The sequence below is a fragment of the Balaenoptera musculus genome, chromosome 18, assembly GCF_009873245.2.
Source record: "Balaenoptera musculus isolate JJ_BM4_2016_0621 chromosome 18, mBalMus1.pri.v3, whole genome shotgun sequence".
Classification (NCBI taxonomy): domain Eukaryota; kingdom Metazoa; phylum Chordata; class Mammalia; order Artiodactyla; family Balaenopteridae; genus Balaenoptera; species Balaenoptera musculus.
In genome coordinates, this window is record NC_045802.1 from 65,434,309 (window position 1) to 65,455,665 (window position 21,357).

General features: G+C 35.4%; 1 protein-coding gene across 2 annotated transcripts in view; it reads right to left on the minus strand.

The window, feature by feature from the left end:
* UGGT2 (UDP-glucose glycoprotein glucosyltransferase 2) overlaps positions 1–21,357 on the minus strand; it is a 176,922-nt gene that overhangs the window by 28,657 nt on the left and 126,908 nt on the right. For both annotated transcript variants that reach the window (XM_036831997.1, XM_036831998.1), the window contains exons 28-32: positions 18,417–18,575; positions 17,988–18,073; positions 9,125–9,209; positions 3,893–3,975; positions 1,356–1,454 (exon numbers count right to left, since the gene is read on the minus strand). In XM_036831997.1, the coding sequence (XP_036687892.1) occupies positions 1,356–1,454; positions 3,893–3,975; positions 9,125–9,209; positions 17,988–18,073; positions 18,417–18,575 (512 nt within the window). The remainder of the gene's footprint in view (positions 1–1,355; positions 1,455–3,892; positions 3,976–9,124; positions 9,210–17,987; positions 18,074–18,416; positions 18,576–21,357) is intronic.

The following is a 21,357-nucleotide window of genomic DNA, read 5'->3' on the forward strand; positions in this document are numbered from 1 at the left end:
TATGGCTGCTTAGCAAGTATGTAACGTATAAGAATATGATATATGTATATATACACATATATTGTATATACGTAAGTATGTGTGTGTGTATGTGTGTGTGTGTGTATATATATATATATATATATATATACCTGGTATAGACTAAATTGATTGCTTTCTGTTTGTTCCAGCTGACAAGAGAAAGAAGCTAGTCTGAAACAGTCTTTTGTTTAGTTAAACTAGCGTCTAATCTTGGCTCTGTTACTGTGTCATTAATAGCAGGTGTGTAAACCTTGAAGGGCTGAACAACATGTCTATTTTGATAAAGTCACTGGACAGGCCATTTGTTTTGCTATCCTAGACCTCTGATTGGAGAAAATACAGATGTATCTAAAGTACATCTTAAAATATCAACACATATTCAAACATTTTCGAGGCGTTCTCTGTGATCCTTCTATATAAGCAGTTAAAAAATAGCCCTTTGTAGTTATAAATATTGCTTTCCTCCTCTCAGACTCCTCCCCCTTTTTATAAAACATGGTATTTCTTCACCAGGAAAGGAAAATTTACTATATATTCTTTTTTTTCCTCACACATCTTACTACAAAATATATCCATTTTCTAACCTTAAAGAATAACAATATTTCAAATCAAACACATGGAATTTCACTGTATTTAGAAAATATACTTCCCTCATAATTTTAGGTAAAACAAAAAGAAAAGCAAGGTGCAAAAGCACTATGTACTTTGTTACTATCTGGGTAAAAGGGAGTTAAAAAAAGAAAAAAATACATATTTGGGCTTGTCTATACATATATTTGGCGGGCTATGAAAATAATAACATTGGTTTCCTGTGGGAAAGGGAACTGGGTATCAAGGAAACAGAGGTGGGAGATTTTTTTTTCCACTGTAATTTATTTTTTTATTTTTTATTTTTTTTTATGGCCATGAAATTACCAGTGGTCTTTTTATTTAAGGTAATAGAGGCTTCTTTTAATTTTTTTTTATTTATTTTATTTTTATTTTTGCCTGTGTTGGGTCTTCGTTTCTGTGCAAGGGCTTTCTCTAGTTGTGGCAAGTGGGGGCCACTCTTCATCGCGGTGCGTGGGCCTCTCATTATCGCGGCCTCTCTTGTTGCAGAGCACAGGCTCCAGACGCGCAGGCTCAGTAATTGTGGCTCACGGGCCTAGTTGCTCCGCGGCATGTGGGATCTTCCCAGGACAGGGCTCGAACCCGTGTCCCCTGCATTGGCAGGCAGATTCTCAACCACTGCGCCACCAGGGAAGCCCTCTTTTATTTTTTTAAACTTTAAAAATTCTTTTTGGACCATGTAAATGTATTACTTTTCAAAACATTAAATAAAAAAATATACCTACCTTAAAAAGCGTTCATATAAATGGCCAGAAGCAACTGAAAAAATGTTTAGAACATCTGTTTCCTCATTGTCTTCTTTTTTATGCAGCCTCCTTGCGAAACTTTGAATGAAAAAGAAGTGACTGTCATTTTCTTAATACACATCTGCAAACTTTACATACCTAAATATTAAATTTGTTAAGAAATAAAAATAGGAAGCCTTTTCAAAATGAATGGTTATTACATTGTAAACAAGTACTTATCCTAAAAATTATGAATTATTTAAACATGTGACAATATAACTTGAAGTTTTATGACTTTTTAAAATTGGACAACATAGAATGCAATTATATTTTCTCTAGGTTAATGAGATAATACCTTTGAATCTTTGTGAGTTACAAAAGTTGTTTTAAGAGCAGAGAACGAACTGTGGCATGCCATGGCTATATGCAACATACTGAGGCTTCAGGAAGGCCAATCGTGAGGGAAGAAACAGAACGTACAAGAGTTAACAGTGGCACACCAGAACTTCCGTCTGTGCTAACAGGGGAGGCCCCTGAGTGCTGTGGACGTGGCTTCCCAGGATAAGAGGCTATAAGAGGCGCCCACAGCTTAGAGCTCCTCTGGCAAGGGAGAGCCTCCCCACAGGCTGCGGGGACCTCTGTGCCTTGGGCGTGTCCCCAGGAGGGATAAGGCAGCACTGGGGAGCCACGTCCATTCGCCACAGCTTCATCTGGGCCCAGCTGTCACTGTCACCACTTTCTGGACCCAGACCAGCCTTTGATATGCCCCATCTCATATATAAGAGCAACTGAATCTTATTTGGGGTATTCATAATGTATCGTTTCTTCTTTTTCTTATTTAAAATTTTTGTTTAATTAGAAATCTCATTTCTATACGCACAGATATTTAAAATGACTGATTTTAGAAAACTAAACAATTCACAATTGACATGGAATATATTTTGCCAAATAAGAATTGTTATGGCAGATGTATTCTTGAAATGTTTTCTCATTGTAATCCCCCAAATAAGAAAAATACACAGTTGATTCAGGGAGGAAAAAAAAAAAATCACTTGAAGTTAGTATTAAAACTGAGATAAAAAAGTGAAAACACTGTAACATACACTTATGTATCTGGAGGAGTTACCGTCCCCCAAACTTACCTTCTCTCTTTCTAACAAAGCAGCATTTTGTTTTGGTGTCCTCTCTGTGTAATAAGTGGCTAAGCCATAGTTTAACAGTTACCCTTACTCCTCTCCTTGTCTCTACCTTCTGGTTTTAATGGAAGCTCATGAACAGATACTCTTTAAAATGCCCAGATTCTGTTACATTATCCCCTGTCAAACAAACCTACCCTGAAGTCATCTCAAAGTAGTGAGTTCGAGCCTTTCTTGATCAGTAACCAGTTCAATGTACATACTGGGACAGTAACACGATTCTTCCTATCAAACAAGGAGTCAACTATAGAAAAAGAGGCCTAAACTGGGCAAAATCCAAAATGACGGGAGTGCTTCTGATTAGTATAACAAAATCTGCTTAGGTTGTTGAAGCTATTTGGCTTGAAGTTTCTATTTCTTATCTTTGATAAAAATGATCAATAGTTCTCTATCATAATTCAAATTAAATTCAAATCTCTAAAGTGGACTTTCAGAGTTGTCTACAATGTGGATCTACAGCAGCCCACTTCTGTGTTTGCCCACCTAACGCCCTTTACGCTTCTAGTCACAATAACTTGGTATTGTGGGCAGGTGGGTGGGTGAGTAAGCTACTCCTCCTCTAATTTCACTCTACGAGGTTTAGGCAGGATGGGCCTTCTTGCTGGCTCTAGAGGTAGTCACACGACCCAAGCTTAGTCAGTAAGTCACAGGGATCAGTTCAGTCTGGTATACAAGGCAACAGCTGGGCCAATGAGTCAGACTTGGAACTTGTGCTGGTAACTATCTGGAAAGAGGCAATCTCTTCCCATGGGAGATAGACGGCAAGCTCTTTCTTGTAAAAGTTTGTCTGCAAATGAAGGAAGCACAGATAATAGAAGTAGGCGTTGGAGAAAGAGTTTCTGGACTATATCACCTGAATGCCCAAAGGCAGCTCTACTCCTGGACTCTTTAGATATGTGAGCCAAAATATTCCTTTTTTGATTAACGAATATAGGTCCCAACCTAACTTAAAGATTCCCCCTTATATTCAATATCCCAGCTAACCTGGGCTCCTTCCTGTTCCTTGAGAAACGTATCCAATCGTTTTGACTTCACGTAACCAGGTACCTTCTCTCTGTCTCCTGTCCATCCTTTAGAACGTATCTCAGCCACACACTCCTCCCGAGTCTTTTCTGAGGTTCCTCCTAACTGGATATAGACTTTCTCTCCCCTGGTTTGAACAGCCCTTTATGTTCAGTTGTCTTATAGCTCCAGTTTCCTGTCTTACATCAGTAACATTTATGTATTTGTCTTATCCTTTCTAGAGAAGATCTGTGCTTGACTTAAATGTTTACCATCTGCAGGGCTTCCACAAACTAGACTCCTGATGGGTCTATAGTTAAAATATTCATTAGTAATCACCTTTTAATGGAATCCCACACTCCTTTTTTTTCATCTTTATCAGAAAGGATATCTTCCTGAATTCTGTCTGGCTTTTTTTGTACCTAGATAGCATGGTAAAGAAAAACTTTAGAATTTTGTAGATTTAAATATTATGCTGCATGGTTAGAAATATATGGACAAGGTGACCCTTGTAAATCTAAGATAGTTGTAGTAAATGAAGCCAAGAAAGATCTTAGTATATTACAGACACAATCTGATTTCAACTATCAGTTCAGCCTCTTGTTTTTGGTGGCTATCTCCATATACTGCTAAATAATGTGCTTATACTTGTATTTACTGAATTGTCAACTGTGGATGTTATCTACTGTATATCTGATTCATAGAGTTTAGGCATTATTCATTCTTTGTAACAAAAGATGAGCAGCTTACTTATATCACCCTTCCCTTCCCCTCTGTCTGGAGTTTTGGTAATACTATCTTTATCATTAGTTCTTCTACTGAGTATTTTTGTAACTTTAAATAATGCTTAAATCTGTACTTTTTATTCCAACAAATTCAAGTTTCTCTTGCATGGCCTGTTATAAGGATACTAATATCTCTACCTTTTCCCTCTGCCTCCCAACTTACATTAGCTAAAACTTTACTTTAGCATTGTAAGTATGGATATTTACATTTAGCTTGGTAAACATAACTGTATCTTTTGCACTATGCTATGTTTATTCTACAACTTGAAAATCAGTAAAAAGTGCTTATTGTGACACTGTAAATACACCGCACTGAAGAGCTGAAAGGCTGCTACAATTACATTTCCTCCACACAGTTATGAGGATGCGACCACCCTGCCCTCCTAGGAGACTCCTGGTTCACATGGATTCTGTTTTCTCACATTTCACCAATACAGAAGTAAATTTTTCTTGGGATTTTATTTTATTTATTTTTTCTTGTGGTGAGATATACTTCTTCTTTACCATATACCTAATATTTTCCAGTTTATTATTCTTGTTACTTAACTGTCTGGCATTCCTGTCTTCTTGAAGACATTTTTCTTGGGGCTTAACAATTAACTGCCTCTTTCAAGCTTTCTTTGCATTGGTTTTTACACTGATTTCACCATTTCTTAAAACACCTATTTTCCTCTTTTTTCTTCCTCTTCATTGTGCTGGCAAACACCTTCAAGAAGGGGTGTGAAAGATAATTTTTCTAAATCTTCACCCTTCAGAGAATATTTGCCTGAAGAACCCTAGATTCAAAGTAATTTTCCTCAAAACACTGAAATCTTTGTTTTGTTGTCTTGAAAATGAAACATCTGATGCTAGTGTTAGTGTCATTCTATTGCAGTGACCTGCCTTTTCTCCTTGGTAGTTTTTAGGATCTTGTGTGGGCCATTTTTCACTCATTTGTGGACCTCTTGACATGAACGTGTTTATATTTCTCTATCTGTGGGGTACTTTCCTTCCTCCATTTTCTGTTCTTCCTTCCTGGAATTCCTATTAGTGGGCTACTGGAGTTCATGGGCTGAACCTTTATCTTGCTTATCTTTTCTCCTCCCTTTTTCCTGTCCTTTTGTGTAATTCTGAGAGATGGAAGGTGAGCAGATAAGACTGTTACTAAAAAACAACTGAAGCACCTAGGTAAGGTTAGGCTGTAGAACATTTGCTTCAGGTAGGGCATGATTATCACCCTCAAAGATTTGGTGGCTTTGGTGAAAGAGTCAGACCTCCTCTATACCAGGGACCAACAGGTAAAATTAGAGCCAATACAGAGAGTGAAAAAAAACCAGCTCAAGAAAAAGAAAACAATAATTTTTCAATGATCAAAATTCCTCAAAGATAAGACATCCCCAGTCTCCCAGCAGAAATAATATTTTTCTCTCCTGTTTGTAGGGCTAGGATAAAACTAGCTGGAATGCTGGTCCTAAAAGGCTTGGGGTGAGTTAGTAACTTAAGCAGCTGGTCTGAGTTTGTGGGATTTTTCATCTGGAATGGCCAGAAGGAAATGTATCAAGGACAGAGTATAAGTTTCTCTTCCTGAGAAAGGAAGCCAAAGTCAGTAGAGGAAAAATAGTATCAAAGATGAGTATAAACATGTATAACTGATCACAGGATAAAGAGCAGAGGTGATAAGAAACCGGTTATGATGTGGGATGCAAGGTAAATTTTGATGATTTGGTAGTTTAGAATCTATGCAGTATGTAAGGCGAGAGTTCTGGTAGCCTACCATTATTAGATTATAGAGATTCTGGCAAAATGGGTGTTTTCTAGTTATCTTTGCATATTAATTTCTACTCTACTGCATTGTAGATGGAGAACATACTCTGTATGAGTTCATTCTTCTGAAATCTGTTGAAACTTGCTTTTCAACTAAACGTAAAGCTAATTTTTATCAACGTCTTCTGTGTCTGAAAGATTGTTCATTTGGTGTTATTGGCTATTGTGTTCTATATACATCTATTAGGTCAAGATTTATAATCACACCTCTCAAATCTCCATCTCTAATGAGTTTTTGGTCTGCCTGTTATATCAAGTACTGAGAGACGTATGTTAAAAATATCCCAGTATTATAGAGAATTGCCAGTTTCTCTTGGTAATTCTATTTCTGCCTTATATACACATATAAAGTAACCTTCTTTATCTTTCATAATGTTGTCTTAATATCTCTGATATTAGTATAGCCATACAAGCTTTGTTTAGGTTAGTATTGGCCTAGTATACTTTTGCCACACTTTTATTTTAATCTTTACCCTGAAACTGTATTGTTATATATTAGGTGTTCCTTCTTGCAAACACAGAGTTGGGATTTTAAAAAAAATCCAGTCTGACAATCTTAGTCTTTGGACTGGAACATGTAGTCCATTTACATTTAATGTAATTGGGTTAAATTCTAACTTACTATTTTGTGCTTCTTCAATGGCACATGTATTCTGCTTTATTTCTTATTTCTTAGTCTATTTATATTAATTTGCTTCATTCCATTTTCCTCTTCACTATGACATTATGCCTTGTTTCTATTCTCTTAGTGGTTATCTTAGAAATGTAAAGCATTCAGATTTGCCCTAAAGCCTAAAAGTAATCATAATCCTTGTCCTGGTCAATATAACAACTTTATATGTTATTATATACACCCCTATTTATATAATGCCTTAAATGCTATTGTTGTTTTTTAATTGATTTTTAAGATTCTAAGACATTATTGTTGTTTTATATATTCACTGTTCACAGATTCATCCGCATAGTTGCCATTTTCTTTTCTCTTCATTCTTTTTTCAAACTCAGATCTTCCATCTGAGATAATTCTTTTTCTGCCTGAAGTATACCATTTAGAATTTCCTTTAGTGTGAGCATGCTGGTGGCAAATTCAGTTTTTTATTTGTCTGAAAATACCTTATGTTTTTTCTTGAAAAATACTTTTCAGGGTAAATTATACGAGGTTGGCATTCCTTTTTTCTTTCAGTGCTTTTAGGTATCATTCATTATCTTCTGGCTTCCATTATTACTGCTGAGAAACCAACTGTCAGGCTAACTATAGTTCTTTGAAGGTAATTTTCCTTTTTTCTTCTGGTTACTCTCAAGATTTCTCTTTGTCTTTTGTTTTCTGCAGTTTTATTAACAAGAGTCTAGGTGTAGATTTCCTTTTCATTATCTTGCTTGGGAATCACTCGACTTCCTGAATATGCAAATTAGTACCTTTCATCACTCATGAAAATTCTCAGCTATTATTGCTTCAAATAATACCTGTACCTCATTCTGTCTTTCGTCACCTTCTGGAACTCCATTTAAATGGATTTTATTTTTAAACACTCATAAAAGTACTTCATAAAGCTAAATTATCTTACCCTTATAGTAGACCATAAGGAGGGTTTCATCATTAACTCCTATTATAGATAAGGAAAATGAGCTAGAAAGAGGTTAAGTAATCTGTCCAAGGTCACACAGCTGAGTGGCAGAGCCACATTTAAACGCAATCCTGGTATCTTAGATTTCTCACTCTATTCTCTACGCCTTTTATATACTCTCTGCTGTAGTTTTCCTCTTTTTTAAGGTCAGTTGCATTTGGGATATGTCTTTTGGTCTATCTTCCAACTCACTAATTCTCTCTTGAGGCCTGTTAAAGCCACCCACTGAATTCTTTGCTCATTGTATTGCTCAGTTTTAGAAGTTCTACTTTAAAAAAAATCAGATATGCACTTTTTATAGTTTTTTATTCCCTGCAATTGTTTTCAAGCCTGTCTTTTATTTCTTTAAACACTTTAGGCATAGTTGTTTCAGTGTCTGTGTCAATAATTCTAACATATGGAGTGTTTGTGCATCTGCTCTCTGTTATTTGCCGTTTCTGTTGGTTTTCTTTGTTTATTTGGATATAGTAGTCTTATTCCAGAGATATATGGATGTTTCTGTCAGATGCCTGTAAAACCTTATTAATCTGGAGCCATTTTAGTGCAAATTCAAGGCTCAGGGTTCCTTTGATTTCTTAGGTGATACCAATTTGGGCTAAAAGACTGCGTGGTATACTTTACTATGGTTCATCCTTACCCTGAAGCTATAGCCAGCTTATTGCAGAGAGGGTCTTCTAATAGATTACCCACTTTATGTGGGTCTAGGGTTTTAATTTCTGTCCTTGCAAATTAAATCAAAATGACAGTTCAAGTGTACCAGGTTGAGCAAATGTTTTAGGGCAATAGCAGCTTTCCTGGGATAAGAGAAGCTTCGGTGCTTGCTTACTTCACTAGGCTCTCATTTTCCCTTTAATTTTGGTTTTGTATTTCCTTATTATCATTATTGTCAGCTCCTCAGTGCTTTTAAAATTTTTAAATAACATTTCGACCAGCATTGTTACTGATTTTAAGGTGAGTTTGTCCAAAAGAACTAAACCTGCCATCATTAAAAACTTTTCTGGTTTTTGAAACATCACTTTTTTTTTTTTTTCCTGTTGAAAGTGGTAACTTTTCAACCTGCATTCCTGATCTCATCTCTGAAGCCTAATTTATAACATAATTTGGTTACAAATATAGTAGATACAGTAGACACATCATAACTTTAAAAAAAAAATCATTTCTTCTCTTCTATCTTCAAGCTCTCTGCCTTCCCTTCATGATTTAATCCTCTTCTTCCTTTCATTGCCAGAGTTCCAATATGACATTTTAGGTACTAAAACTGTGAAATCAGTAGTAAAATAAAAATTAATTAATTAAGGACAAAAAAATAATACTTAATATTAAGAACAAAGCCTATAAAAAGCTTTGGCCTCACACACTTGTACTTCCAGTATTTTGCTTTTGAAGCTGTTTAACACAACAATGACATCTCCTAGGTCTGGTTGAGAGTCAGTTTCTTCATGCCTAGAAGCAGAAAAAACATGTAAATATCTATAATCAATTTAAGAAAAGACATATAATTATGATGGTACAAATAACAGAATAAATTCATTTTGCAATAGACGTAAGTATAATATCATTTGTGTATATGTCATATCTGCTGTTTCTATAGTCAATTAAGATATGCTGCAATACACTACAATTTTCAAAATTATCCAATTTTAACTTAATACAAATTAAGATCGTACAAAAATAACTCACTAAATTTGATATCACCTAGTCACTCAGAAAGCGCAGATTATAGCTTATCTTTATTACTGTATACTAAAATTATCACAAAAGCCAGATCTTTCATATCTTTCATATATTGTAATGATAATTAAAATATGAAGCATTTGGGGGCTTCCCTGGTGGCGCAGTGGTTGAGAATCTGCCTGCCAATGCAGGGGACACGGGTTCGAGCCCTGGTCTGGGAAGATCCCACATGCCGCGGAGCAGCTGGGCCCGTGAGCCACAATTACTGAGCCTGCGTGTCTGGAGCCTGTGCTCCGAAATAAGAGAGGCCACGATAGTGAGAGGCCCGCGCACCGCGATGAAGAGTGGCCCCCACTTGCCACAACTAGAGAAAGCCCTCGCACAGAAACGAAGACCCAACACAGCCATAAATAAATAAATAAATAAATAAAAATTAAAAAAAAAAATGAAACATTTTCTAGACTTTAAAATAAGTTGTTTATATAGCATAATCAAAGGAAATCTACACCATACAACTACTTTTCAATATCTACTAGCCATTTTCAAATGCCAAAATTTGAAGTATATCATTAAACTTATAAGACTGAAAATGTGTCTGTCATGTTCATCTGCATCACTTGGATCTATTTTATATTACACATTATGTAGTTCATAGTCTAATTTTCAACACTGCATAAATAAATCAAATATGACAGCTTTGCTCAAAAGTTTTTTGATACTATTTTCACTATGAACTGAAAAATGCTACTGTTAAAAGCATTTACCATAAAACTGAATTTTTTCAAAGAGGGAAAGCAATCAGATGTCAAATTAACAGATACTTTGCATTCAGTCAGACTTACAACATACGCTTGAAAATTTTTCTAAAACATAAACCTGGGGATTCTAGGGCTGTGCCGACTAACACGTCTCTGACTCTCACTCCCAGTTCCTCAGATGAGGTGCTAACCCGCAGCAGGAGGCACGGCCCCTGCCAACACTGACCACTAGAAAAAAGGAAGTATTCCAACTTATGTAGTAGAAATGTCAAATCTCTTAAAAACTTGCAAGAGCTTCCAGTCCCAAATGTTGCTCAAGGACATCAGCAACTTTAGCCGTCGGATCCACCGTCCACTGAGACCAGAACAGAGGCAGCACAACACTGCAGTTAGGCCCGTACAAGATCTAAAGCAACTTCCTCCATCCCAGATGGTAGAGGCAGTAGTGATGACGATTCCTGTTTTACTTCAGGCACTATTTTAAGCACTTTAATAGATATTAACTCATTTAATCCACACACCCATCCTCTGAGGAAGGTGCAATAATTATCCTAGATCCAAACTAAGCCCAGGTAGTCTGGCTCTTCACGACTGTGCTACTACACCTTTATAAGTAACACTAAGCAACTAAAAATCACTGGATACATGAAGACAGTCAGCCATTGAAATGAAGGGAATAAGCCAAGAAGTCAGAGGACATGGGCTTCATTGATAAGGAATTAATACAGGGGAAAAAGAGGAGCATTCAAATAATTTATATTCTCAATAAGAGATGTGAGAGAATATTTCTCAGTAAAAGCCATTTACTTCAAAATGAAAGGATTCATTACACATCAGGAAGTTATTACTTTAAAAAAAGGATGCATACACATTTTTTCTGGAATTCTAAATATAAATATCATTTAGTTTTTTGTAAAGGAAAAGTTAATCACACTGCCTCTCATTTAGAATCCAAAACACTGGATGGCAGAATATGATGATGAAGTCTTGTTTCAAGCATTCTGAGGAGAATTATAATCAGTACTATTATCAGTACTTAGAAAATAAGCAAAAGAAAGGCAAAAACATTTTCAGGCTTTTAAAATCAAGAGTGTACCCCTAATGTTTCTATCGAAAATATTTGTAGAAATCTGGTGCATATCATGATATGGCAGGCAATATCCATTCCACCTTTTAGCATATACTGCAGAGGTTAGAAAGCTAAAAACTCTTTTTTTGTTTGTAGATTCTTTTTCAGCTATGGTTCTGGTTAATAATTAGATTCTACTAAACAGATACATGTGCATGTGATTTGGAATTTACAAGTAAGGGAGGGTCAATGCAGTGATGCCTGTTTTCTTTGGGCAAGCAACGTCATGGAGACATAGAGGTTGTCTATGCCAGGGTTCCAGTGTGCAGACTCAGCTTTCTGGGGAACTGAGAGGGAGTTGACGTGTTGGTGGAGCAACTTCATGCTTTCTCACTCTTCTGATCATGGGAGAGGTAGCAGCTCTTTCTGGTTAGTGAGTTCCTTGGCTGGTCCTGGGAGCCGGCTCTCCTGGAGAGCTAGCTCCTCCAATCCTTCCTAGTCCAGTCAAAAATCCATTTCCCCAGGGCTTCCCTGGTGGCGCAGTGGTTGAGAGTCTGCCTGCCAATGCAGGGGACACAGGTTCGAGCCCTGGTCTGGGAAGATCCCACATGCCGCGGAGCAACTGGGCCCGTGAGCCACAACTACTGAGCCTGCGCGTCTGGAGCCTGTGCTCCGCAACAAGAGAGGCCGCGATGGTGAGAGGCCCGTGCACCGCGATGAAGAGTGGTCCCCACTTGCCGCAACTAGAGAAAGCCCTCGCACAGAAACGAAGACCCAACACAGTCATAAATAAATAAATAAATAAATAAAAGAACGTGAATTTCTTTAAAAAAAAAAAAAAATCCATTTCCCCGTGTTAACTCCGTCTCTGATATGGAAAGTCAGCCACCCAAACAAAAAATGAATGTGAAAGGTGAAAGACACATACAAAACCTATGATCAATAGTGAATTTGGTCAAGCTTATATTTAACTAATGGCAATGTGATGGTAAAGAACTAAACGTTTGGGGGGTGGGGTACTAAAAAGATGCTAAAATGCTTCAACTGAGGCACTTGAAAGGAGGAAAGGAGTGTGTGAGATGAAGGCTGAAGAGCGTCTCTGGAGAAGGCTGTTGCCAGGCTGTGAGTGTGCACCTCTACACGCCCCCTGGGGACGTGTGGGGAGCATTACCTTCTAATCCTAAACTCAGTAAGGTAGATGCTTTAAGGGGAAAGCACTTTGCAGTGCACTTTCCTGAAGTTGCGAGACACAGAGGACTGCATTTGGCTCTTGTCTGGGAAAGTTAAAATGGACCATGGACTGACATTTGAGGACTGACCTACTACCACTCTTACTGCCTTTGAGACTGGCCTGCACTCCTAGAGTTTGCTAGGCAGGTGATGTGTAAGTATTGCTCATGGATCAGAAGTAGCCAAGCAGGAGAGATTTGGTTTTGTTATCACGGGGTAGTCATGCATCCTGCCAAACTAGCAACCTGGAGATATGAGGAGACCTCAGCAAAACTACGCTGTGGGTATAGCACAGGATGCCCAGAGACTGAGGAAGATGATAGAGAAGCCACCTGGAATAGAGATGCACCAACTGGGACCAGGGAACCAAAATAGAGTGAGGTGCAGCAATTAGAGACCTTCTAAGAGCTCACAGAAGGGCTCCACAAAGAGTGAGCTATAACCACCGCCAGGGCCAGTGGGCAGAGCTCTGAAACCTCTCTTGCCTTCTATATAAAGCACAGGAGAAGCAGATCAGTTTCAAAGGTGTAAAACTAAAATTATGTATAACTACTAATTAGGTAAACTGTTTTCCTGAAGATTTACACATCAAGTGAAAAAGACTAGCAAAATAATTTAGCATGTTGAAGGCATATATAAAAATATATATGTATATGTAAAGCATCTGCTATTCTCTGTAATTAGGAAAATCTGAGAAGCATCTGTCTGATTTTAGTAGAGCTACAAAAATTTTCTAGGAGAGAATAATTTTATTGAGTATTTTTGAATTCAAGGTAAATAATAGTCAACACAGAGTATGGGTAGATGATCTGCAGTTAAAGATTATAAAAACATGGATAGACATAAAAAGTACATATGTGAGGATTATGCCTAATAAACAAAAAGGCAAATTTAAAAATATCAAATTATTTAGTCATGGTTTTAAAATCTGAACTTAGAAACTCATGTCAATATTACCTTAGCTTAGCTTTTCAGCATATTTAAAGAATACTTTGCTTAAATATAAATGTAATATCAATTAGAACTAAATCATAAATTGGGATAAACAGAACTTCCATTTTTGTCATATTTCATATTGACCTGTTTTTCATTACTGAAACTTTAATTTCAAAAAAATCAAAGAGTAGCATCATTTATGTTTTTTCCACTCTGGCTATCTAGTGACATATTAATCATATTTGGAGTTAAGTAAATTATGACTGAGAGAAATTTATGATATTATCATTTATAAGTAACATAAACAGATTTGAAATTCCTTCCATCACCAAGAGTTGGCTAACTGTGAATGAGAAAAATTAGTTTTGCACTAATTTGTTAGTGGTATTTAAATATAAAATCAGGGGCTATTTTTTCCCTAAACCATCCATTTATAGGCTGTGTATAATAACAAATAATGGTAAAGAAGATAAAATAGAACCTAATATAGTAACTGTTTTACATAATATATACTATGCATATTATATATAATACATATTGCATATATATCATACAATATACATAGACAATATACAGTAATATATGTAATTGTAAAGAAGAAAGAAAGAGTAAGTGAGGAGGAAATGGACATTTACTCAGGACATGAGACACTAATCTCATGTAGTCCTTACCAAGACCCCACAAGATAGGTAGGATTATCCCCTCTTGTTATGAGGAAATAAAGACTTCAGAAACTTTCGCAAACTCATACAGAGAGTTGGTGGCAGAGAAGGAATTTGAATCACAGTTTACCTAATTGTTTGCAAAAAACAACAGTGAAACAATAGCGGCAGATTTAGAAACACAGAGTTCTTGGCAGTACAGTTTGCAAAGACCAAAGAAGACGAAGCAAATTTATCCTTTGAAACCATGACTTTTATAAGAAGAGTCAATATAAAAGTCAGTGTATTTTGCTTATTTTCTGTACCACCACAGCACTCTTTTGTAGCACTTAGAACGTTTTACTGTCATTCATTTCCTTAACTGTCTTTCCTACTGGGATGAATTGTGGAAGGGTAGGAACTGTGTTTTATTCACCTGTTTATCTCCAACACTTTGCCTGCTTACCTGCCCCTTCCCCACCCCACCTGCCCTCCATCTCCAAGCAACAAGTGATCTGACTTCTGTCACCATAGTTTGTCTTAATTACCTACCGTTTTACAACTTATAAAAGGAATCATACAGTATAGACTCTCTTTTTTTCTTCTGCCTCACTTCTTTTACTCAGCATTAATTATTTTGAGATTCATCTATGTCACTGCATGTATCAATAGTTGATTCCTTTATATTGCTGGGTAGTATTCCATTGGATGGATATACCACATTTTGATAATTCCTTCACTTGTTAGCATTTGGGTTCTTTCCAGTGTCTCGCAATTGCAAATAAAGCTGCTATAAACATTAATGTACAAGTCTTTGTATGAACATATATGTCCTTTTATGTTGGGTAAATACCTATGAGTGAAATGCCTGGATCATATGGTAAGTGTGTATTTAAATTTTTATGGACCTGCTAAACTGTACCAAAGTGGCTGTACTATTCTACATTCCTAATGATAGTGTATGACAGTTCCTGTTGCTCCATATTTTCATCAGCACTTGTTAGTGTCAGTCTTTTTAATGTTACACATTCTAATAGATGTGTGGCAGTATCTCACTTTGGTTTTAATGTGCATTTTCCTTATAACTAACAATGTTGAACATCTTTTTTATGTGCTTATTTGACATCCATGTATCTTCTTTGGTGAAGAGTCTGCTCAAGTTTTTTGCACATTTTTTATCAAGTTTTCTTATCGTTGAATTTTGATAGTTCTTTATATATGTTATATATAATTCTTTGTTGAATAATACTTTGCAAATATTTTCTCCACCTGTGTCTTGTCTTTTCGTTTTCTTTTACAGTCATTATATATTCCTTTAGTGAGAATTTCACACGTTTGTGACAGAAATGATATTTAATGAAGTGCTTTCTTAGATCCTGCTCAATACATCATAATATATGATATGTGTACTATACTAACTTTCTAAAATTTGGAAAATGCTATATTCTAAAACACATATGGCCCTAAGAGTTTTAGATGAGAGATCTGTACCTCCACCCTCTTCCTGGAATGTTCTGGCTGTCGTATGACTAGCAGTAAGTTCCTGTAATTCTTCAAAACTCTCTTGAGGTATTACCTCATTTCAAATGTCAATACTGACTTCCCCCTACCCTTCACCCTATCACAGAATTAAGCATTCCCCATGCTCCCTGACTTCAGACTATACTACAAAGTTACAGTAATCAAAACAGTATGGTACTAGCACAAAAACAGACACATAGATCAACGGAACAGAACAGAGACTCCAGAAATAAACCCACACACTTATGGTCACTTAATCTATAACAAGGGTGGCAAAAGTATACAACGAAGAAAAGACAGTCTCTTCAATAAGTGGTGCTGGGAAAACTGCACAGCTACTTGTAAAGGAATGAAATTAGAACATTCTCTAATACCGTATATAAAAATAACCTCAAAATGGATTAAAGACCTAAATGTAAGGCCAGATATTATAAAACTCCTAGAAGAAAACAGGCAGAACACTCTATGACATAAATTGCAACAGTAATTTCTGGATCTGTCTGCTAAAGCAAAGGAAACAAATGCAAAAATAAACAAATGGGACCTAATTAAACTTAAAAGCTTTTGAACAGCAAAGGAAACCATCAACAAAACCAAGACAACCTACTGAATGGGAGAAAACATTTGCAAATGATATGACCAATAAGGGGTTAATATCCTACATATACAAACAGCTCATACAACTCAGCATCAAATAAACAAACAACCCGAATAAAAAATGGGCAGAGGAACTGAATAGACATTTCCTAAAGAGGAAATGCAGATGGCCAACAGGCACATGAAAAGATGCTCAACATCGCCTGTCACCAGGGAAATGCAAATCAAAACCACAACGAGATATCACCTCACACCTGTCAGAATGGCTATCATCAAAAAGAACACAAATAACAAATGTTGGCAAGGATGTGGAGAAAAAGGAACCCTCCTACACTGTTGGGGGGAAAGTAAATTGGTGCAGCCAACTGTGGAAAACAGTATGGAGGTTTCTCAAAAAACTAAAAATAGAATTACCATATGATCCAGCAATTCCAGTCCTGGCACCCCAGTGTTCATAGCAGCATTATTTATAATTGCCAAGACATGGAAGCAACCTGAGCGTCCATCAGCAGATGAATGGATAAAGAAGCTGTGTTGTGTGTGTGTGTGTGTGTGTATGTGTGTGTGTGTATATATATACACACACACACATACTATTCAGCCTTTAAAAACAAATAAAATTTTGCCATTTGCAGCCACATGGATGGACTTGGAGAGCATTATGCTAAGTGAAGTAAGTCAGAGAAAGACAAATATTGTATGATATCACTTATATGTGGCATCTAAAAAATACAATAAACTAGTGAATAATATTTAAAAAAAGCAGACTGACAAATATAGAGAACAAACTAGTGGTTACCAGTGGGGAGAGGGAAAGGGGGGCACTATAGGGATAGGGATAGGGAAGAAAAGGGTTATTATGGGATTACATGAAATAGTGTGTGTGAAACTTCTGAAAATTGTAAAGCACTATAGAATTTAAAGAATCTTTCATTCAGTAAAAAAATAAAAAGATTTAAAAAGAAGAATTCAGCATTCCCAGCTTTGTATGCTTAAATTATTAAGCATGCTTGTTGAATGACACTATGTTCTAGGCACTATAAGGAAAAGGGGAAAAAGCATTGAAAAAAAGGTACAATAACCCCTGCCCATATATTATCTTTGTTAAGCATACTGCTTGCTATAATCATAGGTGCCCAATAAATACTTATTGAAATAAATGAACACTACAGATATTAAGGGGTACAAAAAAGAGTTTACCAGGTGCTGGCAAACGATGGCTGGTGAGCAATATCAAGTTGGTGGCTTATTTTCGTATGGCCCCTGTGCTAAAAATGATTTTTACATTCTAAAATGGTTGTTGAAAAAGATAATATTGACAAAAATCATATGTGCCCTCAAGCATTAAATATTTACTATTGGCTCCTAATAGAAAAAGTTTGATGATCCCTGCTTTATACTAGACTCATTAATGAGTAGGAAATTTACTACGAAAGAAACCAATTCTTATTTATAAAAATGAAAAACTGAACATAACTCACAGATAATGGCTTTGCTATATAAGATGCTATACATACTATATAGTCATTAAATGATAAATATGTTCATTATGTTAACACATGGAAAAGTCTATAGAAAATTAGGAGATGGAGTAAAGAACAAGATATATACTTTAGCCATACCTTTTATATTTTGAAATAAAACAATGTTAGGAACAAATGTCACAGTTTTCTAAGTAGTTTTTGTTTTATACTAATGGTATTTGTGAGTATTTTAGTTGTTTTGATGATCTTGGTCATATCACACTAAAAACTTATTTATATATAAAAATTTGAAAGTGGTTTATATAACTCACCCAACTATTTGATAGATGTCTTCAGATTTTCCTTGGCGTAATTTCAGTATCCAAGCACCTGGGTTTGCTTTTAATTGAAAATATCCCTTTTAAGATGAGAAAAACATGATCATAGTTATATGAATGAAAATGACGTCCAATTGTTCAAGAAAGATTATTCATGAAACTCTAAGTGTTTACTAACTGTGGAATGAATGATTTCTATAAATGAATTCCAAGGAAGAAGACTCTGCAATAACCTTAAAAGCACATTCTGAAAGTATGACTCCCTTCATTTTCGTTTTATTTAATTACCTTATTCAAGGATTTTCTTCTGGGAGCTGCTCAGTAACAGTAGGATACAAATTATTTCATATTATTAGGAAAACTTGGAGGATTTCACCAAAACATCTAATTAAGTATCATCCATTGAGTATGTATAATACTTACAAGATTGGCCATCACTATTGTATCAACCACAACAGGTTTATTTTTTGTGCCCAGTGTAAACTGCAGACCCCAAGGAGGTTCTTCTGTGATTATGTCAAAGCAATGTCCTTCGAGCAGTAGATATTCTAGTTCATATTCTGCTGTGACAGTTTTCTCAATCTACGGAGGAAATATGTCATTGTTTTTGGTGTTAGTAATTCCCATAATGTAAATTTTGTAATAAATATATGTGATTATTTTAATATTAGCCAATGTATTTTGGGGGGCAACCTCAAGTCTTTCTTTTAGACAAGTGAATCTAATAGCTGAATCAATTTCTTGAACACTAAAGCTCATGATGCATTTTCTTCCTTTCCCATGACATCAGCTCTACTCCAGCATCATGATACATGCACCAAAATCACAAGCAGGAGAGATTTGAGAATGGATGGGTGGCTCGGTGAGTTGTAGCACTCAAAGAATCTGCTTCGTTGGCTGTGCCCTAGATCTCCTGCTTCAGACCTGGCAAGAAGGCCAACTTGTCATCATTATCACCTTTCTTGCAATTAAAAAAAATTAACGGTGAATTGTTTTGCACTCAAAAAAACATATGCTCATTAAAGAAAATTTAGCAAATATAAGAAAGTGGAAAAGGGAAAAAATAGAAACTACCTACAGACTGAAGATTCACATACACATCAATGCACTGATTTCTACTTTTTCTCCATAATTTTTTTTCTAAGAAAGTATAACCTTTTTCATTAAATATAGTTTTCTAAGAACATGTCTTTTTTTTAAAACATCCTTTTAAATGGCTGGACATTCCAAATGTTTCCAGATTTTACTCTATTGCAAATGTTATAATAAATATTTTAGGGAGAAAGTTTTTTCTCTACATCACACGAAAAACATAACCAAACATAAAAATAAATCAAATGGTAAGTGATTTTTATATAGTCTGGCAAATTTTGTTGAGCAGATAAGACAATGATGCTATCTATCTAATTTTATTTCACACTATGAGGTTTTTGATACTACTTTTAATGGCGTTTAGCATACAGAGTATTTGAAAATATTCTGTACTGTATAGTTGTTTTTCTTTGACTATAATTACTACAGAAATAATTATAGCACTTGTGTACAGTATTTCTTTCTAGAGCCCTGTTCTTATAATTTTACTGTTTTTAAGAACATGAAATAAGTAACTTCTGTGAAAATAGCATTTGTTTCAACGACTTTAGTTGAGTTCTGAATTAGTTGTTGAATTATTACTACTCTAGTGATGAACTTCATATACTTCATTAACCTGTATCCACAATCCTTACAGCATTTTGGATAGAAAGATTTCCATGGGATAGTCTCGGAATATGAGAAATCTTAGAGATCATCTAGCTTAACTCCTTCACTTTACAGACAAGGAAACTACCCCAGAGTGATTATGAAGTAAAGCTTAACTATTTTAAATTATGAATTAGATATCAGGGCAGAGTTCAAACACATTCAATCAGTTTGTAACTAAATAATATCTTCATTTATAATACATTAATGCGAAAATTTCTCTTCCTTATATATTTGTATAACAGACATCAATTGTGTTGACTTATTCAAACCACAACACTAAAAATAGCAAATTCATTTTTCAAGGAGTACTTTCTAGTGAATATTTAAAATTTTGTGAATATTTAAAGTTTTATAATAATTTCATAAAGGTGATTTGAGTTAAATTAGTTCCTATTATCAAGGTTTATTTTTAGCAAGAATAGGAAAGCTAGTGATCTTTTTTGATGTTTACATCTTCTTTATATTTTTATTTATCTGTTCTAAATATTAACTATTGACATGAGACATGAATTTAATATCTTTCCAATATAACTTTGGTGCATATTAGTATTTCTAAATAGAAGTATTTATTGTATTGTTCTGTGACTGAATAGTTAAGAATTTAGCTTCCTCCTTTAATAAAAGTATAAGTTTGATTATAAAGATTAACATTTGGGTTTATTAACATTATCTATGGCATTCAAATAGGAATTCTTTGACAATTACATTGGTAATGAATGCCTTGTCAATAAAACTGATGTCTAAATTATTTATATTTCAAAAGGGGCTAATGCATTTTTCTGTGAATTCCTTTTAACATAGCCACATACCATTTTCCTTCAGCAGTCTTTTATTTACTCACTTCCTCTTTACTGGGTAAACAATCACTACTGTTTCAGGTATTTTGACATCTGTCAGATAAAGGCTATGATGAAATATAACCGGAGAGCCTTTGGATGCAGTTCTAGTTACAAGCTCTGAGAACCACCTCTGAACTCCAGGTAAAAGTAACTGTCACACTTTAAGCTTTCCTAGAACCACTTCTGTCACCTTTGATAATGGCATTAATGCCGGCTGTGCAATAAACCATGTGAACAAAGACCTGGGAAGGAAGAATCTTTCTAGATCAAGCTTTTTTTCAGGTGGTTATATAATGTTCGGGAATTAGATGTAGCAAGGAGTACTGACTATACAAGCTAGTGTGTAGTGACACATCTCTCATTATTAGTTTCACTTTTTTCCTTTACCTACAACTCCTTCTTTCTACTTGAGCACATGTCTTTGTTATTTCATATTTTTCTAGGATAGTTGCAGGTAAGGCTGTAAGTATGTACAGCACAGAGTGGAAGAGAAGAGCCTTAGAGGTAGTTAACTTTTACAGCTGCTAGAATTTGTAATTTCCTTTTGTTTACTCATATAATCTATGATGATAGGGGAAATTATTTCTGTTTAATATCCTAAAATACTGTTCATTTAAATAGGTTCTAAAAAGGCATTGCTATATTTGCCACTCACAACAAAATGTTTAATCTCTATTAACTGTTTAATAGAAACTAAAATTTTTTTACCAGCAGACTCAATTTAAAATCTTTAAGCTGCATTAATTCTCCCACCGCAAACTTTTTACCCTTTTGGTTAGAAT